The sequence below is a fragment of the Suillus plorans genome (assembly GCF_016647745.1).
Source record: "Suillus plorans strain S12 chromosome Unknown HD556scaffold_52, whole genome shotgun sequence".
In the NCBI taxonomy this organism is placed as follows: Eukaryota; Fungi; Basidiomycota; class Agaricomycetes; order Boletales; family Suillaceae; genus Suillus; species Suillus plorans.
In genome coordinates, this window is record NW_024537436.1 from 110,351 (window position 1) to 125,733 (window position 15,383).

General features: G+C 48.6%; 5 protein-coding genes across 5 annotated transcripts; 3 read left to right on the forward strand and 2 right to left on the reverse strand.

The window, feature by feature from the left end:
• Positions 1-148: 148 nt before the first annotated feature.
• On the reverse strand, positions 149-871 carry HD556DRAFT_1199471 (uncharacterized protein; the record flags this gene model as incomplete). Its single annotated transcript, XM_041296352.1, has 1 exon — positions 149-871. A coding segment is annotated over one exon (723 nt), but the record flags the coding sequence as incomplete, so codon positions are not given.
• Positions 872-4,035: 3,164 nt separating this feature from the next.
• On the forward strand, positions 4,036-5,645 carry HD556DRAFT_1393125 (S-adenosyl-L-methionine-dependent methyltransferase). The gene is made up of 6 exons (XM_041303606.1): positions 4,036-4,128; positions 4,213-4,356; positions 4,409-4,771; positions 4,828-4,913; positions 4,965-5,372; positions 5,429-5,645. Exons 2-6 carry the CDS (start codon positions 4,218-4,220, stop codon positions 5,483-5,485), a joined length of 1,053 nt encoding a protein of 350 aa, XP_041157162.1. The 5' UTR covers positions 4,036-4,128; positions 4,213-4,217; the 3' UTR covers positions 5,486-5,645.
• A 1,725-nt stretch (positions 5,646-7,370) lies between these two features.
• On the reverse strand, positions 7,371-9,584 carry HD556DRAFT_740033 (Rad52/22 family double-strand break repair protein-domain-containing protein). Its single transcript, XM_041311478.1, has 5 exons — positions 9,008-9,584; positions 8,836-8,958; positions 7,837-8,778; positions 7,669-7,787; positions 7,371-7,608 (listed from the first exon to the last, which is right to left on the reverse strand). Exons 1-5 carry the CDS (start codon positions 9,539-9,541, stop codon positions 7,461-7,463), a joined length of 1,866 nt encoding a protein of 621 aa, XP_041157163.1. The 5' UTR covers positions 9,542-9,584; the 3' UTR covers positions 7,371-7,460.
• A 516-nt stretch (positions 9,585-10,100) lies between these two features.
• Positions 10,101-13,784, forward strand: HD556DRAFT_1446336 (ribonuclease H-like domain-containing protein; the record flags this gene model as incomplete). Its single annotated transcript, XM_041307069.1, has 9 exons — positions 10,101-10,847; positions 10,902-11,012; positions 11,088-11,762; positions 11,827-12,093; positions 12,145-12,369; positions 12,423-12,744; positions 12,802-13,145; positions 13,201-13,362; positions 13,413-13,784. 9 exons carry the CDS (start codon positions 10,101-10,103, stop codon positions 13,782-13,784), a joined length of 3,225 nt encoding a protein of 1,074 aa, XP_041157164.1.
• Positions 13,785-14,570: 786 nt separating this feature from the next.
• On the forward strand, positions 14,571-15,268 carry HD556DRAFT_1446337 (uncharacterized protein; the record flags this gene model as incomplete). Its single annotated transcript, XM_041307070.1, has 2 exons — positions 14,571-15,146; positions 15,197-15,268. 2 exons carry the CDS (start codon positions 14,571-14,573, stop codon positions 15,266-15,268), a joined length of 648 nt encoding a protein of 215 aa, XP_041157165.1.
• Positions 15,269-15,383: the final 115 nt, after the last annotated feature.

Sequence of the window (15,383 nt, forward strand, 5' to 3'; positions counted from 1 at the left end):
TGTTCGGCTCAGTCACCGGGAGCAGCTCCATGCCCCCATTTGTGCCAGGAGATACCATACCCCTTCCTCGCGATTGCGGCCCGCTCGATGGGCCATTGTGCCGCCACGAGGTCAGGAAGCTGGCACCGGACAGCCTCCTATTGGCACGCAACATCGAAGGCGTTGTGGATTGATTCGTAGCTCTTGATGATTGCGATTCGCTCCTCGCCCTGTGCGGTGTGGGAGGGGGTGAACTCGACGAGGATGCAACCGGTTGATCGACCGCTATTTTCGAAGGAGGCGTCGGGCTCTCCTCCCCTGTTTTCGACGAGGGCGCTGGGCTTTCGTTCGCTTTCCGCACCGGCGCATGGTATCCGCTACTTAGGTCACCCACGCCGACACGTCTCTCCCACCACTCGCCAATGATGCCCGCCCCGCTCGCGCCGGGAGGACACTTGTACACACGGAGTACTGTCCCTTCGAGCTCGCAGAACACACGTCTCCATTTCCTGTCCTTTGCCTGAATGCCGGGAGTGCTGAACTCCATTTTGAGCGGCATAATAGCGCTGAGATACAGCGAATTGCTATATGGAGGCAAGCGCTCGCGACCTTCGTCCTCGTGGAATTGAAATGGAGGTGCACTCTTCGGCGGGCGCGGGTCAAAGGAAGGATACGGAGGTGGGTCCGACGTGGAGGTGAAAGTAGGCATGGATGTGCGTCGCATAAGCCTTCCCATTACATTGTCCGTGTTATCGCTCTCAACGGATTCGACGGTGTGATCAGACACGGAAGGTACATTCAAATGCACTGTGTCACGTGACTTTTTGCTCAAGTCTCTCCGGGACACACTCAGGTCAACCATACTGCGAGATGGCGCGCGATACAGACTTGGCGGGCGGCTGACCTCCAGGGAAGGTTGTGCACGATAAAGCGAAGGCGTAGGCGTTATTCGCCGCCGAACATTGATAGACTCTCCGAGAGATGTTTTCTGAGAGAAAGGTTTAGCTGTAGGGACGTCCTGCCTCGGAGTCAAGTCCGGGAGCTTCTCATATGCCTTGGACGAGAAATCATCAACAGCATTGTGGGGAGCGGGGATAGACCCCCCTGCTGAAGACGGCGAGGCAAAGGGTCCAGAAGAATGACCAGCAACTGGGGGAGCCAAGTCGGCAATTTGGCTTTGAAACTCTCGCAGCGGAGAATGAGATAAAGAATGGCCTGTACCCAAACTCGACATTTCCTCCCCATCACCGTCTTCGTCACTCTGATGCTCCGAGTCTTCATTTCTCAATCCCTCGTCTCCATCACCCTCGTCCTCCTCCTCCACGTCGTCATCGTCCTCATATTCGATAGCAGAGTCTGGCTCTGGATCGACGTCAGGTCGTCCGTGAACAGTTAATGATGGCATATGCCGGAGACGGACAACTGGCCGCACAGCGGTCTCTGTAGCAGGAGTAGGCACAGGCAAAGTCGGAAGATTCAAGATTGGCATACGATGCCTTGAGATAATAGAAGGAGATAGACGGAGGCCACGCTCAGTGGCAACGCGGAATGGAGGTGGTAGGGCCGTCGTCGGTTGAGTCCCTGTTGAGTAATGACCCTGAATACTGGACGAGGGTAAAGATTGTGTAGCAGGTGAAACCAAGATAGCAGATGAGAAAGGTATTTGAGCAGATTCTGGTTCTACAGATGAGTTGGTCATGTCTGTGTTCATGATTGATTCGTTGAAAGGAACGGGTTCCTTCGTTTGTCGTGGAGTTTGTGATCCTTCCAACTGCGGCATCTCGTCTGGTACAGGAGATGCATCTCGTAAGACTATGATATCTGGCACGTTGCTCGGGGTCGTTGAGTGTAATAAGACATCATGTGATGCACGTGTAAGGCAGTCCCTTGACGCGCCAGACCACAAAAAGAATGGTGCTGGAGCGAGGACATTTTTCCCATCACTGCTAGACTGATCAGAAGCATTCTTCGAGACCTTTATCTCTCGTAAAAATAATGGGGCGGGACCATGCCCCGCGAACACCGGGCTCACAGAGGATTGTGTGAGACCGTCCCAAGCTGAGAAACGCCTTGATTGGCGGGTGGGGCTATTGCTAGACGATGAATCATCCGTGTCCGTGGGACTGAAAGCATCATCTAGTCGTAAGCCTGTAAGGCTAGGAGTGGATATATCTGGCTTTCGGGGAGCGTCAGGAGAGGGTATGTGTGAGCGGTCGTTGTTTGGGACGGTTGGAACGACTCGGATACTAGACATGTTATCTTTTGAGCGGCTACCTCCCAAGCTCAAACGCGAGTTCAGTTTCTTGAGAAGCTGTGCTGCACGAGCCTGAAACACGACGGCCTGATTCATATCTGAACCGACAGGAGACAAAGGTGAGATCATACCTGGAACGGTATTGCAGGCTGCAGACGAGGCTTGTCCATCGTGAGGATGTGAGAGGCTTGGAGATAATGGGCGCTCCTTATTTCACTGCGACGGCAAGTGTCGGACCTGGCAGGACAGGGTTGTCTAGAATTAAGCAACGAATATTAAGCAACGGATCGAGATTGGATAGCTGTCAGATCCTGATTACACTTCGGTGAGTGTTGCGATAGCAGTCAATCAGAAAGCAAACCATCGAGACTTACACAAAACTAGTTGGTGCGAGGTCAAGTGGTAAGAATTATAAAGCATGGGTACTAGCACTACATAGTACCAGTCTAGCTAGTGTGTGACTGACACGGCAATGATTCGGCTCGTATTTCTAAACTTGTGACAGACATGACATAGATGCTCCAACTTGTCATTAACTTTCGGGGGTAGTTGACCTTCTAAGGAGCGATCGGGCGCCTCATGTTCTATCTCGTCCTCACTCATCACTTTGGAGTGCTTTTATCGACCTAAAGCACCATCATGGAATGTAATGGGGGTATACCATCAACTTCGAGTCACTTGACCACCGTTCACCTCGGCCCACACATACTCCTTGCATTACAACTCCGGCCCCAGCCCGAGATAAGCCCGAGATCCGTGGTTATTAGGTGCAGGAACACGCCACCATGTCACCCCGCAAGTACACAGCGCACGTTGCCGCCGTCGGCACTCGCACACTACGTAAAGAAAACCTTGTGAAGACAACCAGCAAAAAACCCAGTAGTCAAACTTGCGTACCTCAGCGCATGGATTTGGAGGGTGCCAACTCCCGGGGCACGAGGAATATGGCGTCCGAAAGCCTATAAGTCCTCGAGGAGTTCTCAGGACGGGCTGGTCGTGATTTCTGTATGAATCGGGAATTGCCCACGGGATATTTTGAGATGCTGTTAATGCCGAGTCCTGGGAAGCTGACTACCAAGCGATTAGACTGTAACGGGAAATTATCATGTCACCGAATGACGGCCGTGTACCATGGCGAGATTGCCATCATCGAGTTGGACCTTCATTTACTTGGCCCACATTTTCCATCGAGAGTTTTGCCGGCAGTCTTCGACCCATTCCAAATGAGCCCAAACCCAATTCCCTGAAGTAGATGATAATCGTGCGATGAATGTCGCTGAGTCTAGCGAGCGACCAATCATGATAACTTCGGACAGAAAAAGAATTAAAATGTAGCACTCGCGAGAATCAAATGCTATATAAAAGGTTGACTGATGATTTGACGAACCGTCTCTTGGGAGAACAATCAATTCCAGCACGGTTGGACACGTCTTAGGCCGCGGCGACGGGTAGACCGGCGGCAAGAGATGTTGGTGTGAAGTTCAGGAATACACCCGACACAATTTCAAGCTTGACAGTGAACTTGGCGTGAAGGGGCGGTCACAGTCTCATGAGATGGCAGCTGTGCAAGTTCTTGGCAAGGAATATAATGAAGGTCAAAAGATTATGGGCTATATATGTAATGACTTACAATGTAATATTGTCATAGCCAGCGCTACTGCAGCGAGCAAGTTGTATTAATGTTGTTGATACTGGAAATCTAACCGGGTTTTGAATTTTGAATTTTTATATTTTGGCCATCTACGGTCAGCGAATAAGTAGTCACGTGAACAGAAAATGGACTGCGCTAGAAGTTGAACCTACAAAAATTCAGGCTTCTTTCAAGTTCGTCCAAGTTGGTTGCTCAGTGTTTACTGTCCGTTCCTTCCATAACTTTCATTCTAACTCACCTCCAAGTAAGTCTTGACACCTTCTGTTCTTGCCGCCAAGGCTCGTTTCCTTGAGGAAGTGTTCGATATTCATGCAATTTTTTCTTGCAGACAACATGACTTCAACTCAGTATTCCGACGGACGTCAAGAGAAGCGCGTTGAGAACTATACCAAATTCTGGCAAAAGGACTTTGGTAAGGAGGGGGAGACGGACAATCAAAATCGTGTTGAGAGCTACACCGACGTTGTAAACGGTATTACCTCACAATTTTTGTTGCGAGTGGCTTTTAGTGACAGAAAACACAGGCTACTATGATGGTGCAACAGAGTTGTACGAGTATGGCTGGGCGCAGTCCTTCCACTTCTCGCGGTTCTATAAAGGCGAGGCTTTCGTAGCCTCTTTGGCCCGCCATGAGCACTACCTCTCAGCACAAATGGGACTTCGCTCTGGCATGCGAGTACTGGACGTCGGGTGCGGCGTCGGTGGTCCTGCACGCGAGATTGCACGCTTCGCTGACGTCAATATCGTCGGCTTGAACAACAACGATTTTCAAATTCAGCGTGCTCGGAAGTACACTAAGAAGGCTGGCCTTGAAAACCAAGTGAGCTTCGCCAAGGGTGATTTCATGAAACTGTCGGAACAGTTCGGAGAGAACTCGTTCGATGCTGGTGGGTGTTTTTGCAGGCTTTCACAAATCATTGAATCCTAACGGCATTAATGTTAGTGTACGCCATTGAAGCCACCGTCCATGCACCCACATGGGAGGGTGTGTATGGTGAAATCATGAAGGTTCTGAAGCCTGGAGGAGTGGTATGATTAGCTTTCGACTCCGAGTTTCAATATATTGACATCAGTTTGTAGTTCGGTGTCTATGAATGGTGCATGACTGACACGTGGGATGCATCCATTCCTGCACACAAGGAACTTGCGCATGCCATTGAGTTTGGCAATGGTATCCCAGAAATGCGTCCCTTGAAGCAAGCTCGCGAAGCTATGGTCAAGGTTGGCTTCTCCATTGAGCATGAAGAGGATCTCGCCGAACGCCCTGATGAAGTTCCATGGTATTACCCACTGGAAGGCGATATATGGAAGGCCCAGACTGCTTGGGATTGCTTCACTGTTTGGCGGATGAGCTGGAGCGGAAAGCTTGTTTCACACACCGCAATCAAGTTCATGGAGATACTTGGTCTTCTGCCCAAGGGCACATATGATGTTGGCGAATCCCTCAAGGTCGCTGCTGATGCACTTGTGAAGGGTGGCCAGACCAAAGTGAGTTGAAGCACGCTTTTGTAAATGTCTAGCAAGGGCTCATGATTTCCTTGAAGCTGTTCACGCCCATGTATCTCGCAATTTGCCGCAAGCCTGCATTGTCTGAAAGCTAGACCGGATACCCATGACACCACATATACGTATATACCCCGCTGCCCCGCCACTAATATCCTAGAAAAAATGCATAACTTTATGGCAATGCGTTGAACACGATCTTGAGTTGGAACCTGTGATCGATTGATCACAAGCAATAAATAACTCAGTCTATTCTGGATCGACGCTAACGATATTGGGAATGATCTGGCGAAGAAAGATGAGGAGACTCATCAGAGCGAACCTAGACTGGTGAGTAACACGCACACATCAACAAGCGAACCTTATTATTTTTATGGGAGCCCTGGCGATATGATGTGACTTATATGATAAGATGACCAGCCATCCCAGGACGAGCAAACCCAGATTACTCGAGGCATATACTGACGAACAGCTCATCTTTCTGTGAAGTCACGTTGGCGACTTTGAGACTCGCACCTGTTGGTGCGTCGCGCTAGACCGTGCTAATGAGTTCCTTGTCCGTTTCGGCATGCTAGAGGACCTGATACTGATAAGATGTATTGATGGCGAAGTTAGCAAATATGCAATTGGTACAAGAATACCACAGGCCAAACGAGACGGAAGCTTTAGGAAGAACTAGATCCAAGAAGGCTACTATTGGAAAAGAAAAGGTTTGGATCAGTTTCATAATCGGTCACACTTGCAATTGATTAGATCTTATAGTTACAGCCTTTTGATTTGGTATATCATAAGGAGCTTGAATCTCACGACTCCAATGAATGTGCCATATGCTACACAGAACGTCATAGTAGCTGCGGCTCAGATTGTCAGCGTCATCGCAGCAGGCACAACACATCATGCATGTACCACCGCTCCAGCCTACTCTCGCCATATACAATTTGATTTCAAAAGTACCATAACGGTACCTTCTGCCCACACACTGACTCTGAATCTTAGCCAGAACCTGAGGGACGCGATCCATAGACGAGGAATAAGTGCTAGTACGACACTGCAATGTCGCCATGTCATTTCAGATCCCTCGCTGACTGCATTGAACCCTGTAATTGATGCTCTCTTTGCCCCTGTCACTTCATCTCTTGATGTCCTGCCTGTCTCGCGGATCGCTCCAACCTATGATACATCATAGCCATCCTCCATCGAAGCATGTGAGTATGTGCCCCGAGCGGGCGATGAAGTGGATCGCATTGCCAAAGACCGACAAAGGAGTGACGACCACATCCAATGAGCGTAGATTCACAGTGCAGTGCTAAAGCTCGGTTTGTTGGGTTCCGGGTTGTTGATGAGTATGAGCAACTGCTGTGGGTAGGTACTAGGTGGGACACGGGCCGTGGCGCGACAACCGCTTGCGACTGTACGTGTTGGACTAGCAGGATAGCAAGGCTCGCTGAATCAGAATGTTCTACAAAGTTTTGCTGAGTGGCCTACAGGACCTGGCTCACATGCCAGAAGAGGAATTCGTCCAGTAAACTCGTTCTTGGAATCGATAACTTAGTGTCAGTGAGGATTGATACTTGACACTGAATAAGTACTGCTGTAAGTCAGCAGACACGATTCTTTGTTGTCGCCTATAATCGAACAAACCACCCTGCTCCCCTGCCTTTGATTCAGCGTGTATGGGCCTGCATGGAGTACTGTGTTTGCTGTGCTCAAGCGCAGGTCGCAATCTGTGCTAAGTTAGCAATAGCTGATTGGTGTGGAAGTTATATTCCGACGCACCGTCTCCTGGAAATTCGCAGAAACAAGATCAGGAGATCAGTACCCAGCAAACTCAAGATCAAAATCTGTGATTGGGAGACAGGAGACTCTCTGTGCCATATGAAAACATGGTATTAGGATGCTTGTGTGTATGTGATTGCGATGAAACCAATGCAAAGAAGCAGAAACAAAGTGCAGAGTAGCAGTACAATGCTGAATGACATAGAATAAACAATCCGTAAACATATGCTTGAAAAAACAAACGGGACATGGGTGAGACATGGTGAAAAAGCTCCTTCCAGGACTCGGGGAGAAATACTAGCGTTTTGGTCGTTTCATATCACCGCCGGCGCTAACATCAAGGTTTGCCAGAGGTCTTCGAGTTCCGTTAGGGTTTCCAGCGACCGGTTGTTGCTGCTGAGCAAGGCCAAGGCCTTGCAAAGGTCTGGATGACGATGAAGAGGCCCTGCAATTCAGGGGTAAGTCTGGTATCAGTCATATGAAAAAAGCATCAAGAACTACATACTGCATGGTGTCAGCTTTACGTTTCAGGCCCGAAATGTTGGATGTGCTGGAAGTAGAACCCGCTGTCCAGTTTGGAGGTTGAGGTGGCCCCACTGGTTTGGGTTGTTGTGCAACCGGATTCTGTTTTTCATGTGAGCAATAATTAGTCCCAGAGGGAGAATGTACCCACCATGCCCGGAGGAAAATGGAACCCTCCCATGGATGGCGTGGTACGCCTGGTCTCTGAAAAGGAAGCAGATGCACTGGAGCTTGACTCGCGTGCTTTCGGAGGCACTGCAGGTGCACATACTGCATCGTCGAGACCATGACGTACTGAATTTGCAGTCGATGGACCAGCTTGGAAACGTGGTGCATTCGAGTGAGAAAAACGAGAACCTCCTGGAGCAGTCACTTCGCCTCTTCTAGAGCTAGTGATCTCCTGGCCATGCGCCATGTTTTCCTGGGGAGCCTTTGAGGATTCTCGAGGATTCCCAGACGTAGTGGTTTCCCTTTGGTCAAAAGTCACGTCCGAGACACTCACTCCGCCCATGCCCTCCTCGAAGTCGATCGGTCTCCCCAAATCACCATCCCCGAGGTCAACGTTGGCGTAGAATTCGTCATCTTCTGAGTCAATACTGTATGACGTCTCGTCAGCCACTGGTAGTTCAACCTCGTCCGCTGGCGGGGGTTCTGCAGCAGGTTCAGTGAAAGACACACGCCGTTGCTCAGGCTGAACAAGTGGTGACGGGGCGGTTTGCCTATACTGTCCGCGATTCGCATTCACCGCTCGTTGGACTGGTGTATGGATAGGAGTGTTCAGGCCGTTGGTAGTACCGTGACCATTCCCAGATGCTTGGTCATTACAAATTGGGGTAGCGCTTGTGGAACCACTTGCACCCGAAGCCATCCCCTGTCGTAAATGTCGGGGGATATATTTGATCGGGGTCTCTGCTCCCTGAGGTGGCTCAGACTTGACTACAACCCTGTTCGCTTTCACATCTGGAGTAATCGCAGACGTTTGTGGTGCTGTTTGCACGGAAGCAGGTACAGCCATTGAAATACTGCCTGATATGTGAGGTTTTGTGTCATCAAACTCTGGACGGCGATATAGTTCGGACTTGTCAAATTTTGCCTTGCCAGAATTCTTGAATCAGCTCTGGTTCGTTCCCGGTACTGTGAGGGTACTTACAGGTGAGACTTTAATCTTCGTGATCTCTTGGGTATATGACTTGTCATATAAACAATTTCCAAGGAGCGATCCGAAGTTGCGGAGCGCTCGCTTCACTGCATCAGTCACAGCTTCCTTCTTACTCTAACAAGATAAAATGAATGAGCAGAACTGTCAAATGCATAAATATTACCTTGTCGATAGCCTGAGATTTACCCTTCGCATTCTCTGCCGCTCCATATCCAACATCTTCATGAAACACACCGCATCTAAGGGTGATACGGACAATACAAGAAACACCAACGTTACATCTCTTGGACTCCTCATTGTAGTCCATGTAGTCGGTAGTCATATTGACAATTTGGGAACTCCATCCATTGAACCCAAACACCTCGTTTGCGATGTTAATGATTTTCCACCCTTCCGCATACGTGAGCTTAGGTCCACCTCCAGGACCAGGTCTCTGTGATATGTACTCCGGCCCAAGCTTCTTGTTTAGCTTAGCCTGAAGCGTAGCGATCTTGATGGCCGTATCGTCGGACATATCCATAGAGAATGAGTGATCAGCATAAGAGTTGGCTGACGTAAAACTGCCATGCATCGACGCATCGAACGACATCGCGCCGCTGGTGACAACCCTCGACTGAGGCTGACCGAATCCTGGTGCTGGCCGTTGCATTGTCATATTGTATGAATCCAAGAGGTGACCACTAAAAGCTCCAGCCATTAATAAGATAATGGGCGGATGCTAAACGTGTGATGGAAAGAAGATCAAGCGCTCACGGCTAAACGCGCTGGAAGGACCAAACTGACACAAACAGATTAACGCGTTGATGCACGTGATAGGCTCAATGACTCTCACGTGCCCACATTTGTGACAGTACTCTGACTTATAGGGTGCGGTGAAAAATTCAATAGTTTTTAACAGCGGTTAATTAACCGAGTTATTAACCGGGTTATTAACTGTCAATAATTCAACGCTGGACGGACACCGGTCAAGAACTGTAAATAATGTACCATGTCCTACCATGGCATCCTAGGCATGCCGTTATATCAAATTCGTCCTGATTTGCCTCGTGTTGGGTGGATAAAGGCTCGTAGAATCTCATACTGACATATTTGTGTCATTCCAGCCATTGGGTTGCACCTGAATCATACTAATATGTCAGGAACATTTTTCGGAGTGTCGGACGACGGAGTGATTGGGATAATAGATATGTCAATCAAAATTCTACTGATCTAACTTTTTTACTTGTATCGCAGACCTCCTTACAGATTTGACGGCTATGAGTGGTTCAGTTCTCGACACCTCAGTTCCATCCGAAACAGTTCACGATGGCCTTATTCCGAGTTCTGCAGCAGCCGATTTTCGCCTTTTAATGGCAAAGCTCCCCTTGGAAGGCAATGTGCTTGGCTTTCGTGACACAGCTCCTGTTTCCAAGCTGTTGCAGCTTGCCTCACATGTCTGGCTTAGCGATACCACAGTCAACATGATGCTCGACATCATCCGGCAACCTATCTCTACCAACTCGTACCTCTCCTCCCGTCACGACATTGTTCTGTGCTACACGGCTACCAAAATTCAGTCTGTTTACGGCTTGCGTGACAACATTGATTATCCCAACTCAAAGGACTGTGGAGAACTGCCACGTTTGGGATCCGATCTCGCAGGCGGGTTAAAGGATAGCATCAGTACACTTTGTCTTATCAATGGCAACCACTGGGTGGCTATCGTAGTCAACCAGACAGAGAGAAAGGTATTTTATGGTGATCCAGGAGGTTCGGGAGCACCTGCGGCACTTCGTCAAGCCGTAGATTGGTGGTTGAAAAATCACTTTACTGAAAGCTTTGCCTGGGTTCGCCTCCCTTGCACGCATCAGCACGATTCCCATTCCTGTGGTGTTCTTGCTGTCAATGCGATTGCGCATCACCTCCTTCCTGCGACGTTCCCACTCGTATCACCAACATTGCGAGATGTCGACATCGCTCGCATCACCTTTGGCCATCAAATTGTAAACAAGCACCTTTCTGCGGTATGTAGTCTTGATGTTAAAATGGTAATGCATTGCTTACAATCAGTCTTACAGCTTGCCTCGATAACTCAAAGCAGCATGGACAGCAATACCACACAGTCGTCAGTGACAATCCAACCCATGAGCGAGACCACTTGCAACCTCAAGGGACCTCCAAACCAGGCTGTGAAGCTGGGGAAAAAGGCGAGTCTCTTTCACTAAATCAACAGACTATGCTAATCTTGACCCACCATCTCTCAGCCAAAGTCCGTCGCACCAAAAAGACATGTCAACAATGACTCAGATGCAGACAACAATTCGGAGGCAAGTGATGGGTTCGAAGGGGAATTATCTGACGATGACGAGACTCAACGCCCTGTTGGTGGTCGCTCTGTTGGTCGTCCACCAACTGCTTTGTTAACGAAGATCACGCAACTCTGCCATGAAAGTGGTGACCAGGAGAAGAAGCGAGTCAGATGTAGAGGTTCTGGCTGCCGAAAGAGTTGGGTCGCACCACGTAATCGTGCACGCATCCTCAAGCATGGTGCTCACTGTACCAAGTTGACAGCTGACAACAGAGCCGAGGCAAACAAGCTCTTGAATAAGGGCAGTCTTGCTGAAAAAGTCAACCAGCTCATGCGACAAGAGGCGGAACTACAGGAACCGCCACCCAAGCACTTGAAGTCAAGCAATTCTGTTGGAAGAGAGGTCGTGAAGAAGACAGCACTAGATGTTCGATTTGGGGATCATGGCCGCAAGCTTTTGCAAGCTCGTCTCGATGATTCAATTGTTCGTCTTATCTGCATCACAGGTGTTCCTCCTTCGATTGTCGATTACAAGCAGTGGAAAGACATGTTCGCGATCGCAAATTCAGCCTATTGCCCAACAAGCAGCTCAACATTTATCGACAGCTATATTCCTGCAGAAGCTGGCCGTGTACGCACACTCAGCATCGAGTATCTGAAAACCTGCTTTCATCTCACTATCTCATATGACGGAGGTACCACAAAATTTCCTCAGTCAGTCTATACCATTCACTTCACGACACCGGAAGGTCAAAGCTTTCTCATCGAAGGCAACAATGCCACAGCCGAGTCAGCAACAGCAGCTCCGCTTCTCCGGAATTGCATCTGACAGTGCTGGGAACACGAAATTGGCACAACAATTGGTCTGCGCTGCGGTGCCCACCATCATACCCATGGCAGATGTATGTCACCATCTCAACCTCTTGTGCAAAGATCTCTCGCAACTTTCAATGTTTACGACGGTAAGTTTTTGAAGTTAGTTGATGTCTTCTCACCTTATGTTGCTGTTACAGGTCATCAAACATATTCGAGCTATCGTGTCGTTTTTCCGCAAGTCAACTCACGGAACTTACCAATTAAGTAAGATTCGTGAACGCCTGAAGATATCACGAGGGCTCGAGGGCATTGGAAAAACTCGGTTTGCCACCATCTGTGCATCAGCTATCTCTGTACAACGGTGCCTTCCAGCATTAAGGGAGCTCGTCGACAACCCACAAAAATTCAAGTTTCCACCAAAGGTAAGTATATACCAATCCCTACATAAGCTACATACTCATGTCGTGTCCAACAGAAGGCTAGCATGGTTGACCTCCTGAAGAAGCATAGTCATGCAGGTACTCTGTTTGAACTTGATCTCAATCGTTTAGTCAAGGTCCAGAGCCCAATTGCGAAGTCCATCGTATGCCTTGAATCTTCTCAATCGGACCCGTCTGATGTCTATAAATTTCTTCTCGCCATCACGAGCATGCTCAAGCAGCTGTTTGATGACTCTTCACATGGCTTTACCAATGAGGAAAAAGAGCAGATACGTGCGGTCGTGAATAAACGCTTCCGTGAGATTATCCAGGAGGGTCCTGCAGATTGTTATATTGCTGCATTCTTTTTGGATCCTCGTAAGTCCCCTTCTAATTGCATGCCTCCGTTTCTGAACATTGTCACATTACATACAGGCTATGTCGGCTGTGACATGCTTCGAAGGTCTCTCAATCCCCTCGCACCCACTATCACAATTCCTCCACCCATACCACACACACCAGAGGAGACAGTTCCAAATCAAAGGGTCTTTGGTCGTGTTATGGAGTATTTGAAGACAGTCGTCAAGCCAGAATGGAAATCGAAAGACAATCCAACGCTGAAGGGTCTTACTCGTTTGCAGGTACAGGAGTCTTTTGTCCGTCAGTTGCACCGTTACGCCCGCCTTCAGTATCCCTTTGATGCCCCAGTCGAAGCTGGCCAATCTATCTTGTCATGGTGGACACATCTCACTCGGATTCCTGAAGGTGCTGTCCTTGCGGTATGTTGTTGCTCGTCCATTGACATTGATATTGTGCTAATCTATCGGCCCTTAGTGCATCGCACAGAAGATATTTTCTGTGAAGCCAAATGACATGCCTGAGGAACGTACCATGTCCGTTTTCACCCGAATGAACTCGGCCCTTAGAAATCGCCAGCAAGTCCAAACACTCGTAGATATGACGCAGATCAGACAATGGCATATGTATGATCCCGAGGTCAGTATATCATTTTTACACAGCACATTTCTAACACCTTGAATTTACAGAAATTCCGCTTGCGCGAGCAACCCACATTGGACTTCTTTGATGTTGAGCAGGTCATTTTCGGCAAAGGAAAGAGCACTGCTTCGCGGACGCACAGTATCACAGGAAGTTCGTTGATTATTGAAAACGGTGATGAACACGAGGAGATACTTGATGAAGATACTCATACCTGGCTCGATGACAAAATTGAAAACATGCCTGGTGATTCCACTTTCGATGCCGAGGAAGACATTGACTTGGACGTGCCAGAACTCACAAAAATTCTCGCTGATGATCCACCCCAAGGGAGTGTGTCGAAAGGTAAGAAGAGAGAGCAAATGGTGGCTTGCATTGATGATGCCGACGATGCTGATGGCGAATGGGTCTGGAAGTGAAATTGCCCAGCGCACAGAATTTTTTTCATCAAGAATAGTTAATAACACCTGTTTTCGACCAGTTATATTGATAGCTTGGACGAAAAAAAAATCACGTGCCGACTGTCAATATGTGTTAAAAAATGTCAGTTAATAATTGACTGCCATTCTCCTGGGTTAATAACCCAGTTAATAACTGGCTGGATAATTTTTCACCGCACCCTACTGACTTACACCTTCCTTGAACTGACTATAATCATATGGTCATAACTTGAACGAAATAGTGTATGTGCCCCCCTCTCCAGAGGATTATTATATCTCGTATATTATTACTGCCCTCCTGACTTGTGCAAACCTTTTCTGTGTGCCGATCTCGTCCTCGGCCGTGGACCATGGTGAATTCGGAGTCTCGGACGTAGTAAGGCGGCCCAATAGCTACATTTTTCTGACCTGATGACTGCCTGGCGTTACTGGCACAAGTTATTTTTACAATCACCAATCCAACAACATTGGGCGCATGACATTGTTATCAGCTACAGCCTGTCACTGCTGTGCGATATGCAGCTAAATTCGGTCCCTTTCAGCGCAGTACATACTCGGGCATCCGCGCAGGGGTTTGAGTTCTCCGTCTTAGTACTCGGTCCGAGTTAGTGACTCCTTGGGCCCATTGGCGCACAGTTTTAAAATTGATTAGCTAATGTAAATTATGTTTTTGACACATCCATTTTTGGAAAGCGGAAGACGAGTTTTTCCTTTGTGGACAACTTCACTTTCCAATTAGACTGGTGGTGACCGGTCTAACTTCCAATGTCTGCTCTGCAAGTCGTCAAACGGTTTCGAATACGGGAGCTCGGGGCTACTGCTCTACCGAGTCCCGCTCTCGCCAAAACCAAATCATATCCTAGCTCGGCATCCTCGTCACGCAACAAGGTTCCAGTTGCTAGCATAGAGAATCCATTCATCCCGAAGCTCAACTCCAAGACAGGCAGATGGGCACCGCCAAAGTACTCCCTGCGCCAACAGGCTCTGCTTGTCAAGAAAGCTCGCGAATCTGGCACGCTTGCACTTCTGCCTCCTGGTCCTAAAATTTCGGTAGTAGAAATTGCTGCTGCTGCCGCTTCTGGGCAAGCCATCATTCCAGGGCCCTCGGCTTTAGTAAAATCTCAAGTCCAAAACGCTGCCGCACCGTGGACGCGCCCAATAGAATGGACAGGTGAAGTAAAGGAGAAGAAAGTTCTTGGTGCGGAAGTTGGGAACAGATTGTATGCAGGGAAGAAGCGAATGTTCAAGGGGCACAAGTGGCAGCGTACTGCAGAGAAGAGGGAGAAACGGAGGGCGTTACTCATGCGCAGTATGCCCAAGCGTATTAAAGAGTTTAAGCAGGTATGGTCTCTACAATCACTTTCATTGCGATGTTTGACATGGTGTTTCAGTATTACAAGAGGCGACGTCCACACCCTCTCAAACCTCCCCGTACCGCTAAGAATGCGAAACTTCCGTTCTAGATTTGTTTGTTATTTACTGGCCATTAGAATTGTCTTCCAGCCTAGTATATACGTGCTTAAGGAACGATCCAAACTTTACTAATGCCTCCTGCAGTACTTGGTGACAACTATAGTA